This window comes from Terrapene carolina, unplaced genomic scaffold (assembly GCF_002925995.2).
Source record: "Terrapene carolina triunguis isolate 2854851 unplaced genomic scaffold, T_m_triunguis-2.0 Scaffold88, whole genome shotgun sequence".
NCBI lineage: Eukaryota > Metazoa > Chordata > Testudines > Emydidae > Terrapene > Terrapene triunguis.
Window position 1 is genome coordinate 9,985,634 of NW_020664439.1, and position 14,788 is coordinate 10,000,421.

Here is a 14,788-nt window from a genome sequence, read left to right on the forward strand (position 1 = left end):
GTAAAATATTTGAATACAGATGATACTTGTCAAACAAATCAGTTAGGGGCCAGTAGCTGAGAAGGGTGCTGGGATTATGCACAGAGAGAATCAATCAAACCCTTCTACTCTGCCAAATGCAGCTCCAAACCCTTGAGGCTGCAATAGGCCCCGCTTGCCTGCAGGGACATCCCTTCCACAGGGGAGATTGGAGAAATCCTCCAGGTAGCTCTACCCCACCCGACCTTTGCACATAGCTCCCACTGCCTTTTTCTACATAGGCACAGAAGCAATTTCAGTGGGAGCTGAGTTCTGTGCATCTTCCCCGGCACAGGGGGAACTGTACTGGTTAGTGTACCAGGGCTCCCTCTCTAGCCACAAAGGTGGAGGCAGAATTTGCCTTTTTTAGCAGATAGAGTAAATAGAAATTAGAAATATATTGTATTACAGTATATACCAAAGGGAAAGAAAATCTAGCTAATACCCCTATAAAGGTCAAGGTAAGCGCCCCATATTTTATTTAAAACATTTACATTACCCATCACTTAAAAGGAAAAATCATTCCATCCTTGTGCATGGGGATCATTATTATTTATTTTTAAAGATTGGCTAGTTATTGAAATTTGATCTGAACAGGATTGCACTGGGTTAGTTTGAGGTACTCAAGAGTTTGGATCTAGGCTCAGATTTTAGTTACATAGTCCATGGAACCTCACACCAAAATATATGACATGGTGATGTTTTTGAGGCCTGCCCAGGACTACCTGCCAGTGCTTTATAGCACAAGTGGCAGAATAGGGCCAGCTGAATGAGGAGGTGCAGACAGCATCTTCCTTCTCTGGAACTGGGCAGACTTATTCTCATCCAGACTCTTTTCCATGGCTGGCATGGGTTTGCAGAGTATGTGGTGCTCTGAGTTACTTTGGAAATATATTGTCACAGATCAGAGTTTACAAAAGGAGAACCCAGGAGATTTGGATTTAGCTTATTGGATACCAACCCATCCATTTCAGATGGGTTCAGATATCTTAATTTGTCTAATTGTTTATTCAGCCTTAGAAATTAGTTGCATTTTGTCTGTCCCAATTTAAAATGTCTGTCCTGCAATTCAAAAGCTTCCCTGGGTTCAAGTTATGTAAGTGATCCCCTCTTTCCCCATGACCTCCTGCAGTAACTATTCCATGGAACTGTGACCCTGCCAACCAGGCCTATTGAGGACAAGGGATGGGATTTTTACGGGACCCAGACCTAGTCAATGGAGCTTTCTTCTGCAAGAGATCAGAACAAGTATGCGTCTTGCCCCATTCAGAATGAAATGCAATACTCATCTCTTCGACTTAGCTTTCTCCCAGTCACCTCTTCACACAGATCATTCTCTCACACTTTCACAACTTCTATGTACTTTTCAAGTTGCCTCTTACTAGGGTGTAGGGTAAGAGTGTTAACTTCAATTTTAACATCTCTGGGGTATGGAAATACCATAGGAATGAGGACTATGTAAACAACCTGATCTATTTTTAACATAGCCGTCACCTTAGAGACTGGGTGCTCAGGATTACATTGCACTCCATTGCTGCCCCTTTCCTGCCCCAGAATGCCACGAACAGTGAGGGAGAATGCTATGCTGACCTTAATAAGTCGGCATTAAATCCCTTTTGTGTCAGCGGAGGCAGTGCAGTTGGGACTTAGGCAGGACTGAGGATCTGGCCCCAGTGTTACACATGTTGATGAAAATACTAGCAGCAACACATACTGTGATTCAAATGCTAGACAGCATGAAAAAGCAGTGGTTGAATTCTAGTTGAGATTTTACAGTGGAGCTTGGACAAATGTGAATAGCTAAAACTATGAAGGTTTGTATAGTTCTAGCCATAAGTGATCTAGTTTGCCAACTGGAAAAGTAACAGGAATAAATGAAGCTGCATCTCTTTAAATCCCAAGGGACATTAAGGTGACAATTAAAAACAAAACAAAACAGAAGAAAAAAAGCCCTCCATTATTCTACAATAAGAGTATTGACATTTTTATGGCTATTTTATAAGCAATACCTCATACATGTTTAAAGATTGTGGATTTGCAGACAGATGTGTCAGCCTTAATGGTTCAGTCACATTTCACACATCCAGTGATGAATATTTTGCATGAGTGCCAATTAATCTAAGGTAGCTAAGAAACCAAAAATTGGCCAAAATCAGAGAAGTGCAGAACTAGTCTGAAACGTTTTAAATAGTTTGAAACTCACACTGTTTGATGATTTGTGGGTGTGGGAATAGTCTGTAAGTAACTAGAAAATGTGAGAATAGAAGGAGCCATAATTCATCTGTCCTCATGGCACATACATAACAGCAAATGTTCATATTTTTGAAGTGAAATGTTAGGAAGTAAATTACATTATTTTCTAAGCAGTCTGAGAGTGTAAACCTGAAGTATTTTGGAAAGAGTAGAGAATGCAAATCTGTTGATATACTGATATACAATTGACAATGTCTTAAGGCATTCTAGGGAATTAGTTATCTGTTAGAGGGAGGAGTTGCAGGCAAATGTAGTTATTTTAAACATCCTATAGAATAGCTATAGTGAGTAAGTCATGATTGCCTTCTAATAATTTTGAATAGTGACCAATACATCCTAAAAGCTTTTGTTACAGTAGGTGTGGAACGTCATGTGAAACCTTCATTTCCCCACAGTCACAGCTTCAGGCAGTTAATAACAAAGCATTACATGATTAATCTCTTTCTCTGGCAAGAAAACAAGTATTTGACAGAAAATTGGATAGACTAAGCCAAATTTTCGAAAGTGGCCAGTGATTTTTGGGTGCCCAATTTGAGACACCCTAAAAGGATTAGCTTTTCAGAGGGTGAATGCTCAGAACTTACTGAAAATCAGTCCCTTTTAAGGTGTCTCAGGCCTGGTCTACATTTACCCCCCAATTCGAACTAAGGTACGCAACTTCAGCTACGTGAATAACGTAGCTGAAGTCGAAGTACCTTAGTTCGAACTTACCTCGGTCCACACGCGGCAGGCAGGCTCCCCCGTCGACGCTGCGGTACTCCTCTCGTATAGCTGGAGTACCGCAGTCGACGGCGATCACTTCCTGGTTCGACTTATCGCGTCCAGACAAGACGCGATAAGTCGAACCCAGAACTTCGATTCCCAGCCGCCGAACTAGCGGCTGGGTGTAGACATACCCTCAGATTGGGCATCCCAAATCAGCAGTAGCAAGAAGCTCTCTGAATAGTACATAGTGGAGAGCAGTTCTAGGCTCAGTTCTTCTTTACTCACCTTCTGGAAACAATTGCAGTGAGATCTGGTGCCAAAGAGTTGTCTTGGTACAACCTATTTACAGTGGAGTAAAACCTCAGCATGAGCAGAGTGAATATTCACTATAAAGCAAGTAGAAGTCTATTTAATTACTGAATTGGAGACTTTTGTCTCCACCACCCAATCAAGAGAACTTCCTTGGATGGTACGTTCCCTTTAATCAGGTTTGATTGAATGTTCGGACTTAATGAAATTATTCTACTAGCAAAGACCCACATTTATTGTGGCTAAAAATACTTCCGAGAAGCTGGAGCTATGCACATTACAAGATTGCTCTGTCTAAAAAATCTTCCAAATACCCAGATGTGCAGATTAGGCAGACACAGATTAAGCAGGCCCGTGATTTTAAAAGAATTAACTGTTTAATCTCAACATTAATGTGGCACCTTTGCTTTGTTTTGTAATAAATTATGTACCTAAAAAAAGTGTACTTGGCTTAAATATAAATTGGAAATATAGCTGAAACACACTCATTTTTCTTAATTTTAATACAGCATTGCTTTGGTGGGATCAGTAAATCAGAACTCACTAATCCCTAAAACAGTTTGAAAACACCATATTTATTCAGATTTAGAAACTAAACATTCCAGTTGAAAAGGTCAGTGGCACATACAGCATGTGCTGTAAGATTGGTAACTGCTCAAATCTTCTCAGTTGTGAGACAGCTGGATAAACAAAGCATGGATTAGCCAGGTCTGGCTGTAAGCCTGCAGAGCACCTTCATGTGTAGCTTTCTGTCATTAGTAGTTCACAGAACTAAGACAACATTTGGAGAGAGAGAGAGGTGGTGCTGTGGATGGGTACACTGGCCTTTCACCTCTGCAGACTAGAGTTGAAAAACTTTTAATCATGAGTCAAATGAGGCCGGTGGTCATATCCTAGTCCTTAGCGGACATTTGCTCATATCACAGAACTTCATAATCATATGACAATTGACATATCTCATTCCACATTGACAATCTCATTCCAAGGAATATGATATAAGCAATGCCATTGCAGATCAGGACTGAGATGTATTAACAATTCTTGTCAGGAGACTTACACAGTGCTTGCCTGGTGCTAGCCAGTGATGTTATTACTTCACTTCACTGTGCACAAAATACTTTTACAAATAGAGTACATATTTAAAAAAAAAAAAATAGGGCAATTAACTCATTGATGCCTGGATTCAAACTTTATGGTCTCTTTCCCAGCAATGAACTTATTGAACTGAGGGGGCAAAGCAGTGGCATTTTACAAACCAATAAGAATTCAGTCTTCGAAGCCCATCAAGCTTACCTGATCAATACTAGAAAATGTGGCTTATTTTAAATGTGCACATCACACTATTCATTCGTTGTCCATTCGGGTCTCCAGTTAGGTGCCTGTGACATGTGGTTCAGTATAACTCAACTAAAACACAACTCTGTGTTAAGCAAACAAATCTGAAGTTCTTTTCTCCTGAGCTGACAACCCTGCCATAAAACAGCTCTTCCTGGATCTCCACAGCACAATCTGGTGCATTTATTTTCTGCTAAAACAAGTATCTTAGACACAAAATTGTCTCCATAGCACCTGAGCTCAGTGTTTGGTCTAATCACCATGTCTTCAGCACTGCTCTCCAACTGCCTCTCCTCTCTATTTTCTCTGTTCTTACCCAGTGCAATTCAGGAAATTCTTCCAATGTTCATCACCAAAGTCCTCTTTTTTTTTAATTACTTTGTACTGTGTATTTATTTTTATTTTTCAGACTGGAACAAGCGTATTGAGTATAAGCCTGGCTCTGGCAGCATACCTTTGTTTCCCAGCATTCATCTGGAAACCTGTGATGGACCTGTTTCCTCAATCCAGACCACTATTGAACTGCAAACCAATTATATTGGAAAGGGCTGTGACCGAGAGACATACTCTGAGAAATCACTGCAAAAATTATGTGGTATGTGCTTGGTTTTCAGTTTACTTATTAATTCCTTTTGTCCAGATAAAGCACTTTTTCCATAAACACACAGACCAAGTCGCTACTGTATATGTGGTTTTACATATGCACAATGTCCATTATAGCTAACTGGCTGGTACCCATAGGAATTAACAAGATGGCATGATGTGACATCAGAGGTAGTTCTTGCTTTTCTCTTCCACTCTTTCTTCATTACTTTCTTACTTTCAGTTCTCCTCTCCTTCCTCTCTTCTCCTCTTTATCTTCTTTCCTTCTTTTCTTCTTCTCATCCTTCTCCCTTCCCTTCATTTATGATGTGGATAATTTATTATTTCCATTGTGGTGTTACCTAGGGCTCAGATCCATGTTTATCATACCAGGAGCTGTATAAACAAATAACAGATTATTATGAAGACTTTAGCACTTCACCCACATGAAACTGTAGCTCCTATTCCAATGACCCTTTCTAATTTCATTGCACCAAACAAATCCACTTAAGAAATGTCATGCAGTCCTTTGCCAGAGTTTTTTTAAAAATGGAAAGTTTGGGATACTATGGAAAAAAGGTATTTGAGAGATGGATAGTTTCTACAAAAGATATTCTGATTCAGTGAAGAGTTTCCAAATGTGTTTTGCCCCTTTATTCAGTAGCTCAATATAGGCTTGAACTAGATGCTCCAAATTTGTTTTGCTGTGCAGGTATCACCAACAGGAAAAGTGTCTTGCTATTCTTGGAAGGCAAGAGGACTATTTAGTTAGCTATTAGGTAGTTAAGAAAAAAAGTACTTTGATACTCCTTTGACCTGAAATTTTTATTTCTACGTGTGGACTCTGGTATAGTTTCTGAGCATTGGAGTGGGCAGCACTCCAGCTAAAGGCTTGTGTAAGATTTGCACTTCAGGATGTCCACAGACTAAGCCACACTTTAGAGCTATGTACACTTTACCTTACGATATCTGCAACCTTAGGGTGTGTCATTCTTAAGGCTTGTGTCTGAACTGCTGTCAATGTACAGTTAGGCAGTCTACAGCCCCAGAGTGCATCTTTCCTAAAACCCATGTCTAAGCTTCTATGACATGTGTTCTAGGATGCCCACAATCAATACAACTTTTCCATTTTAATTCATAACTTTTCTGTTGTGCTTTATTAATTGGCTTAAATTTGCTTTGCTAACACCATTGCAATACTGCACAGATGTACAGATCAATAAACTAACCTTTTAGAAAATAATTTAGGGCCTGAAAATGTCTCAGGCAACTTTACCAAACATTTTTTAAAAATCGAAAGCATTTCCCAGGCCAAAAAACTTTTACTTGGAGTTAAGATTATAAATATTGTGACCGGGCAAGGCCAGATGGCTATAGAAAAGTAATGGGAGATAGATATATTAGCCCCAGGTTAAACAAATCCCTGGTACCAGGATAAGTAAATGGCAGCTGCTCCAGGTCAGTTAAGACACCTGGGGCCAACTAAGAGCTTTCCAGAAGCCAGGGAGGATGCTAGGTTGATTGGGACACCTGAAGCCAATCAGGGGCTGGCTGAAACTAGTTAAAAGACTCCTAGTTAGTCAGGTGGGTGTGCATGTCAGGAGCTGTGAGAAGTTGTGCTGTTGGAGAGACTGAGCTGTACACACCATATTAGGCACAAGGAAGGAGGCCCTGAGGTAAGGGTGAAGTGGAGCTTGAGGAAGTGGGGGCTGCTGTGGGGAAGTAGCCCAGGGAATTGTACGTGTCCTGTTCCTAAAAGGTCAGCTACCATAGCTGATACTATTAGGGTCCCTGGGCTGGAGCCCGGAGTAGAGGGCGGGCCTGGGCTCCCCTCCTTTACCCCCCTGATTAATCACTGAGACTGGGAGACAACAGAGACTGTGCAAGGGAGGATAGCTTCTCCTCACCTACCTCGCTGGCTTATGATGAAAATGGCTCAGTAGACTGTGACCCTTGTCTCTGGAGAGAGAAGGGTTAAGTGGAGGGTCACAGTGAGCCTCTGAGGCTAGCGAAATCCATCAGGAAACGCAGGACCCATGGAAACAAGGACAGAGCTTTGTCACAATATCTATCAGTTACTTGTGGGGTAAACAAGAAGTAAAAGAATATTATTGTCCTCATAAAATCTACAGATATTACCCTGGAAATTGCACAGGTAAGGTAACACAAACAACCATAAATTTACTCCTGTATTATAATCCAACTAACAGAGATACCACAAAAGCAGGAGAAAATCTGTCTACAAGCAGCACTCATCTTCATCAATCAGTGATATTAAAACTGAGACGTTGATCTAACTGGGCAACCTTACTCTTGTTGATAGATCAGTGGTTTTCAACCTGTGGTCCATGGACCCCCGAGGGTCTGCAGACTATGTCTCAGGGGTCTGTGAAAGGTTGTCATTAACATAGAACAGTAGTTTTCAACCTGTGGTCTGTAGACACCATGCCTGAGATTTCCAAAGGGGTCCGCACCTCCCTTCGAAATTTTTTAGGGTTTTGCAAATGAAAAAGGTTGAAAACCACATTGATAGAGGATCGTGTACAACTTTAGCTTTTTAATAAAAATAAACATGTCTTCACATTGCAGCAAAATATTCTTGCCTTTTTCAAGACCCAATGCAGGCATCACAAAAACATAGGTTTTTATGTCTCTTCAACAAAAATTGACTTCATTTGCGTAATCATTCAGGACAAATTTCACCAAAATACATATGGTTTCAGATGAAGGATTACTCTGTAAGATTTAGAAAAGATATGTAGCAACCATATCTGGGGATATGAATCTTTTAAGGGAAGGACCCAAACTAGGTAAGTTATATGCCAGGAATGTGGGATGACGGGGATCATACATACATGCAGTATCACAGATACATGTATACAGAAGCAGAGATTCTCAGCTCAACACTCTGAGGAAACTACTTCGGCAAGGCAGACTTTAGACTTAAACTAGGTTTTGATAAGAATTTTATCAGAATGTTACTCAAGGTACAGCAAGGATGCAAGGTGGAAGGTTGGTAGGTGCAAGGGGTAGAGTTAAAGTTAGATGTGAGTTTCTAGGCTTTCTAGTTCAGGTGACACTTGAAAACAAAATTCCAATCTTTCTGTTTGCTTTTTGAGTAAACTATGTTTTTAAAGGGCTATTTTTTCTCCTTGAGTAACTGATAAGTATTTGCAATCTTAATTCTGGGTTAACTTTTTTCCTAGGAAGAATATCTGCAGGCTAAAATTGATAGAGAGAGGCATGAGCATAAACACTTCAGCAGGTCTTATGATGGTTAGTGTATCTAGTAGAGGAATGTGTTTGGGAAGATGGACAGACACAGTGACTAACAATATTGTATTATTGCTTAGGTGAGAGCTCTTCCCAGTGCATCTATAAAGGAATAGAATCTTTAAATCCAGAAGAGAAAATAGATGGAATGCAAAATATCCTTGTAAAATGGGAAAAATTCAAATGGACTCAAGGATAGTCTCCTGTGTCTGGAATTCCTATGTTCATAGAGAAGAGTAAGTGTGAGAGACAGATAGATACTGATGACAGGAGTTTCCTTGAAAGGGTTATAAAAGAAAATGAGTTTTGCATCAAAATTGCATCTGGAGTTGTTTACATGCCTGTATTTAGTATTTACTGTCAATCCCTACTTCAGAGAGAGCTCATAGGAAAGCAGGTTAATTTTGTTTAGAAAACTGTTTTCTCCCAGAAATGACCTGATAGTGTGTAATGGTTTGAGGAATAAATTCTTGGAAAGGAACAACCTGCGTATCTTGATGTCAGTGAAGCACTGTGCGATTGCAGGGAAAGTGCAATGTTGAGTGATTACAGAGAAATGATCACTTGTGCCACATCGAGCACAAGACTCTCTCAAGACTTTGTAATTAAAGGCCCCAATTGATAAATCACGTGTTCACTGCTTAACTTATCTGGTGGACATCCAGTGAATTCAACTGCTGAAGAAGGACAAGACATTAAAATGCAGTCATTTGTCTTTCTGTTCATTTATACTTGCCATTCAACGTGCCAGTGATTCACTCCCACTTTGACAATCAAGGTATGCAATGTAATTTCCAGAAAAGATTGGTGTAACAGAAGCTTTTTTAAAAAAAAAAAAAGCAAAACCTCAGCTCCGATGATGAAATCATGCTTCTTGACTCATTTTAAAATATAGGGAATTTGGAAGAAAAAAAAAAAATCTATAGTCTTCTGCAAAAGTGAAGTACCCCTTCCCATCCCCCCACCCCTACTAAAATAACGTTTAGACTAAACAAATCAGTTAAGGCTGGACAACAGGGGATTAATGATCATGCTGCTGTTTCCCTTCTCCCCAATATATTGGTATAAAAATAAAATCATAGGGAACTGCTAACAGCTCCATTTGACAGATCGTGAGCTGAGACACAGAGAGATTAATTGATTTGCCTAAGACCACCCAAAAGTCTGTGGCAGAGCAGGGAGTTGTACCCAGGCTTTTCAAGTCCCAGTTAGTGCTCTAAGCACTAGGATATCCTTTATATGCTAACGGTCAGTGTTGGCACAAGAACAAATTGATATAAACTGGTTGTGAACAAATTCAGGCTGAAAATTAGAAGAAGGTTTCTAACCATCAAAGGGTTGAGTTACTGGAACAACCCCCCTAAAGGAGTTGTGAGGGGAAACAACTTAATTAGTTTTAAGAAAGAGCTGGACAAATTTAGGAGTATGATGAGGTTGCTTGTGATGCTAAGAGGCAAGGCCCAACAGCCCTGGGGCTCATAAGACAACTCCCACCTGTTCATGCTCTCTGTATGTGTGTATATATATCTCCTCAATATATGTTTCACTCTATATGCATCCGAAGAAGTGGGTTGTAGCCCACGAAAGCTTATGCTCTAATAAATTTGTTAGTCTCTAAGGTGCCACAAGTACTCCTGTTCTTTCTTCTGGTTTATATCTTCAGTTCCTAAAAGTCCATGCTCCAGGGTTTCAGCTGGTCACCTGCAGGGGTCAGGAAAGGACTCCTCACTGCCACACACATACCCCAAATGTATTCTGTTTCTGTTTTAATCTCCTTCCTCTGAAGCATAAGGGATGGCCACGGCTGAAGATAGGACTTTGGGCAGGGCACCGAGCGTTCTTTGTCTCAAATGCCTGGCTGGTTGGTTCTTGCACATGTGCTCAGGGGCTAACTGATCGCCATATGTGGAGTCAGAAAGGAGTTTCCCCCCAGGTCAGATTGGCAGTGGCCTTGGGTTTTTTTTCACCATCCTCTGCTGTGTGTGAGTGTGAGTGACTTGCCCAGATTAGCTGGATGTTTCTCACTTAATCATTTCCCTGCCAGGCACTGGTGTACGTTGGTCCCTTCTATTCTCTGCCTGTGGCACATAATAGTCTAATCTCCTGTGGGCTGTAACACTATGGCAGGCCTGCACAACTCGTAAAGCGGCGAGGGCCATATTACTCCAAAGAAAACAGCTGAGGGCCGAAACACCCCGGCCCCACCGAACCCCCCCCCCCCAGCGCCACCCAGCCCCCCTGAAACACAACACACACCCCCAGCGCCGCCCGCCCCGTGGAAACAACACCCCCAGCGCTGCCGAACCCCCCCCCCAGCACCGCCCAGCCCCCCCAAAACAACCCCACACCCCGCGGGCCGCACAGTGAGTGCAGGCCTGCACTATGGTTTAATTTCAGTTATTGGGCTTAGTGTGGGGGTGCTGTGGGAGGCCTGTGATATGCATGAGGTCAGACTTGATGATCTGCTGGTCCTTTCTGGCCTTAAACTCTGTGGCACTTGTGCAGCACCCACTAAAGTCAACGAGATCTATGGACACCAGAGGAGGGAATTAGGCCTCTAAGCAGCATTAATAAAGGGAGGAATGACATATCTTGACATTTGCGTAGTGTGAAATCATCTACATCTATTTTTAATCAATAAAATGAAATACTGCTGTCTCCCCCCACAGAAAAACAGCAAAAAGTATTTTAAAGGTTCATATTAAATCTTGCGAAATCCTAGGCAGCAGTGCATTGTGGACTTTCTGTGAGGTAAATCTGATACAAAAGATACCCTGAGCAGAATGTTGAGGTGCTTCAGTGAGCAGCTGTCTGCTGCTGTTGCCTTGTGAAACAAAGTGCTTTGTGATTTTTGGAAGCTGCTAGCTCTTGCAATAGATGATAACATACTTTATGCTGTTTTGGGGCAGCCAAGCCCCTTTTTTTATTCCACCTCACACACTGTAGTTATGGTGAGCATCCTGTTGCTGTAGCAGAGAGCAGTTGCTAATGCTCTCAAAAACAATGTGACAGGATTGCAGCTGTGTCCCTTCAGCAGGTATATTCTTGCCTGCATGCTGACTTTGCCCTCCTTATTTGACACGCTATCCCTGACATGGTTGCATAAGCACAGACGGGATTTACTCCCGAATAGTGAAAGTTTTATGACTTTAGCTTGTTTTTGCTAATACAGAAACAAAAATTAATCGCAAAAAGGAGCACTTCAAATGGTAATTACATATTAATTTGCATATAAAGTCATATTACCAGTCATGTTTTTTATATTCTGTAGGGTTACAGTAAAATCAGGTGATTCCAGGCTACTGACAAAGTCATTGTTGAGAATTAAATATCTCATACTGAAGAAGGGAACATCTCAGGAATGTGGGTCCAACAGTTACTTAGCAGGGGCCCTGTATAAACTGTGCCAAAACTCCATGAGATGCCGCATATTGAACATCCAAATCCAACATTGTTTTTGGAGTAAATCTCCACACAATTTGGGATTGAGTAGGAACCTGTCAGTCTGGGGCCTGAGTCACCAAGGTACTTAAGCAGGAGTCTGACTTTAAGCATTGGAGAAGCCACAGTGCTATCAGACACTTAAAGTTAGGCTCCAGTTTAAGTACCTTGCTGAACTGGAGCCTTAGTAAGCTATTTAGGAAGTGTATTTGTTCATTTGGGAGCTTTCTCACAGTTTCACTCTAACTGAAAAATTAGATTTTAGCATGATTACCCTACTAAATGTTTATTGCTGCCTCTGACCATAGTGCAGGATTAATAGAAACAGAAATGTTTCTCCATGATCCCATAAATTATTTAGTACAAATCTGTTTTAGTTTAAAAACCTATTTTTCTTTAATACACAATTCTTTGCAAATTACTTCTATGCCCTTTAAGTTTAAAAAGAATCCATAAAACAAAGGCTGATTCCTTTAGAAAAAGATAGTGTTACTTGTGCTGTGTGCAAGTAAAATATTTTTTAAGTGGCTTGAGCAATAAAAAAACAAATTTACAAAGTTTATTATAGATTGTGCCATCTGGATAAATTGAGTTTGATGTTTTCCAATAGATAACATCTGTGTATTAGGCAATGCAACCTGGTGTGTTATCCTCAATTAGTGCTTATAAAACAAACACATTTTGTCCTTGTGCACAGCTTCCACGTATATATTTTTAGGTTTGATGATGATGCCACTTGGAAATTACTTTTAAATGAGATTTTTTTTAAAAAGAAAACCTGTTAGAAATAACGTAAGTGTGGGGAAATATCCAAGAACTTCAGAGTTATTAAATGCAACAAATGCCATCACAAAGCTGCATGTTGATTATTACAGTATGGTAATTAGATAACAAAACTGTTGGCTAGGTTACAGTCCCCACAGAAAGCTAAACACCGAATGCAACACTAGAGGTTAGGGTGTTTCTCCTCTAGGTGGTGGTATCTTATTAGTTTGAGTTGTTTTGGCTCACTCTGGGATTTTTTCTTGACACTTTTTCTTGACAAAGGCACCATCAGGAATGTACGAATTCTTCAGGGATGCCTAACCCATGCTAAATACTGACTTTGCTAACCTTACCAAGTAAAGGCTCCACCACGACAGGCCATTAGTTATCTCAAAAAGCTGCCTGAGAATGGTAAACCTTAAGGATGCTGAGTTTTCATAACCACACAACTCTAAAAAATTTTGCTAACTTATTAAGGTCTTCTACACTGTAGCATTTTTGTTTTTCAGATTGTTTCTCAAAAAAATGCTGGGTAGCTTATAGCCACTTCATTAATCATTCACTTTTTAGAAAGCGACTGATTGACCTCAGTCATGAGCATCCCTTCACTCTCTCTGCAATCATTAGGGTACTTATGGTAACAGCTATCAAGGATGTATTGTATGATACTGAGGGTATGTCTATACTACAAGTGCTGCAGCTGCAGCACTGCAGCTATGCCACTGTAGTGTAGATACTTAATACGGTGATGAAAGGGGCTTTCTGTTGGTATAGTATATCCACTTGGTAGCTATGTCAGTGGAAAAATTCTTCCATCAACCTACTTGCAACTATTGTGGGGGTCAGTTCCACTTAATTACATCACAACGGACACACCACTTTTCTTATTTACTTTAGGTGTATATGGGGCCTAAGGATTTTACCATGGGACTACAAGAGTATTACAGTGATATAGGGTGACTGTGTTTCCCTATGCTGAATACAGGACACCTGGTAAAATTACTTCCGAGTCAAATGGCAATCAGTCATAGAAATGTTCAAATTAACATCAAGTTGACTGAGCCCCTGTTAGAAACAAATATTGCATAGTTGGATTCTTTTTATTTACCTACTTATCTTTAGGGCTTTAGGGTTCACACAGGGAGGGGTAACACACACCCCTGCCCCTCACACATACGGGGAGGGGTGACGCACACATACTCCCATACACCTCTCTCACACACCTCCCTGCCTGATGCTCTCTGCCCTCCTGAGGTGACACGTTGGGGGTGGGGGGAAGAGACACGCAGGGTCACATGCCCCCCCCCCTCCAGATTTCTGCCAGGGTTCACACCAGAATGTGGCCAGCAGCAGCCTTTCATCACCGTGCAGAAGGGAAAGGATGGGAGCTGCTTCCAGCTGCAGGGGAGGAGGATGGGGTGGGGGGAAAGGGATGACCTGGCCTGTGTCTTTGCAGAGCTCATCTCTTCCCTGCCCTCCCCAGCCCCACCCCCCACCGCTCCCATGTGGCTGGAAGCTGCTTGTCCCTTCCTGCACGCACAGTGTCAAAAGGCAGCTAACCCCTCCAGTCTGCTGCTGGCCACTGACATAACCTAACCGCCTCCGGCTACAGCACGGGCAGGAAGGGGTTAAGCCCTAAGGATGCATTGTGCACCAGGGCCCAGGGAACCTGACTGCAGGAGCTTCAGCAAACCGAGCCAGAGAGGTGGCTCAGCAGGGGATAGAGCAGCCCTGTGCCCCCTGGGGGCAGGACCCAGGGCAGGGAGAGGGGTGAAGAGGGTGCTAAGCCCCGGCCCGGGGGCTGCTGTGGATCCTGCAGGTTTGGGGAGTGAAGAGGCTGGAAATCGCTTCTCTTCCCTCCTTCCCCCCACCGCCACTCCAGAGCTTAGCTGAGGGGCGGAGAGGTTTCCCCGTGCCAGCGCTGTCTGGAGCTTTGGCACATGCAGGGCTCGGTTCCTCTTGGTCAGCGCCCTGCATGGAGGGTCTTGGCCTTTCCCAAGGCACCGGCCCAGCCAGAAGCAGTGGGGGAAGGAAGAAGCCTGCTGGCCAGGCTGTTGGTGAGCTCAGTGCTTCAACCAGGGGCTGGTTCTCCGCACAGTGCTGGGTG

General features: G+C 42.1%; 1 protein-coding gene across 2 annotated transcripts in view; it reads left to right on the forward strand.

Moving 5' to 3' along the window:
- CLSTN2 (calsyntenin 2) overlaps window positions 1–14,788 on the forward strand; it is a 676,166-nt gene that overhangs the window by 564,697 nt on the left and 96,681 nt on the right. For both annotated transcript variants that reach the window (XM_026649976.2, XM_026649975.2), the window contains exon 6: window positions 5,030–5,215. In XM_026649976.2, the coding sequence (XP_026505761.1) occupies window positions 5,030–5,215 (186 nt within the window). The remainder of the gene's footprint in view (window positions 1–5,029; window positions 5,216–14,788) is intronic.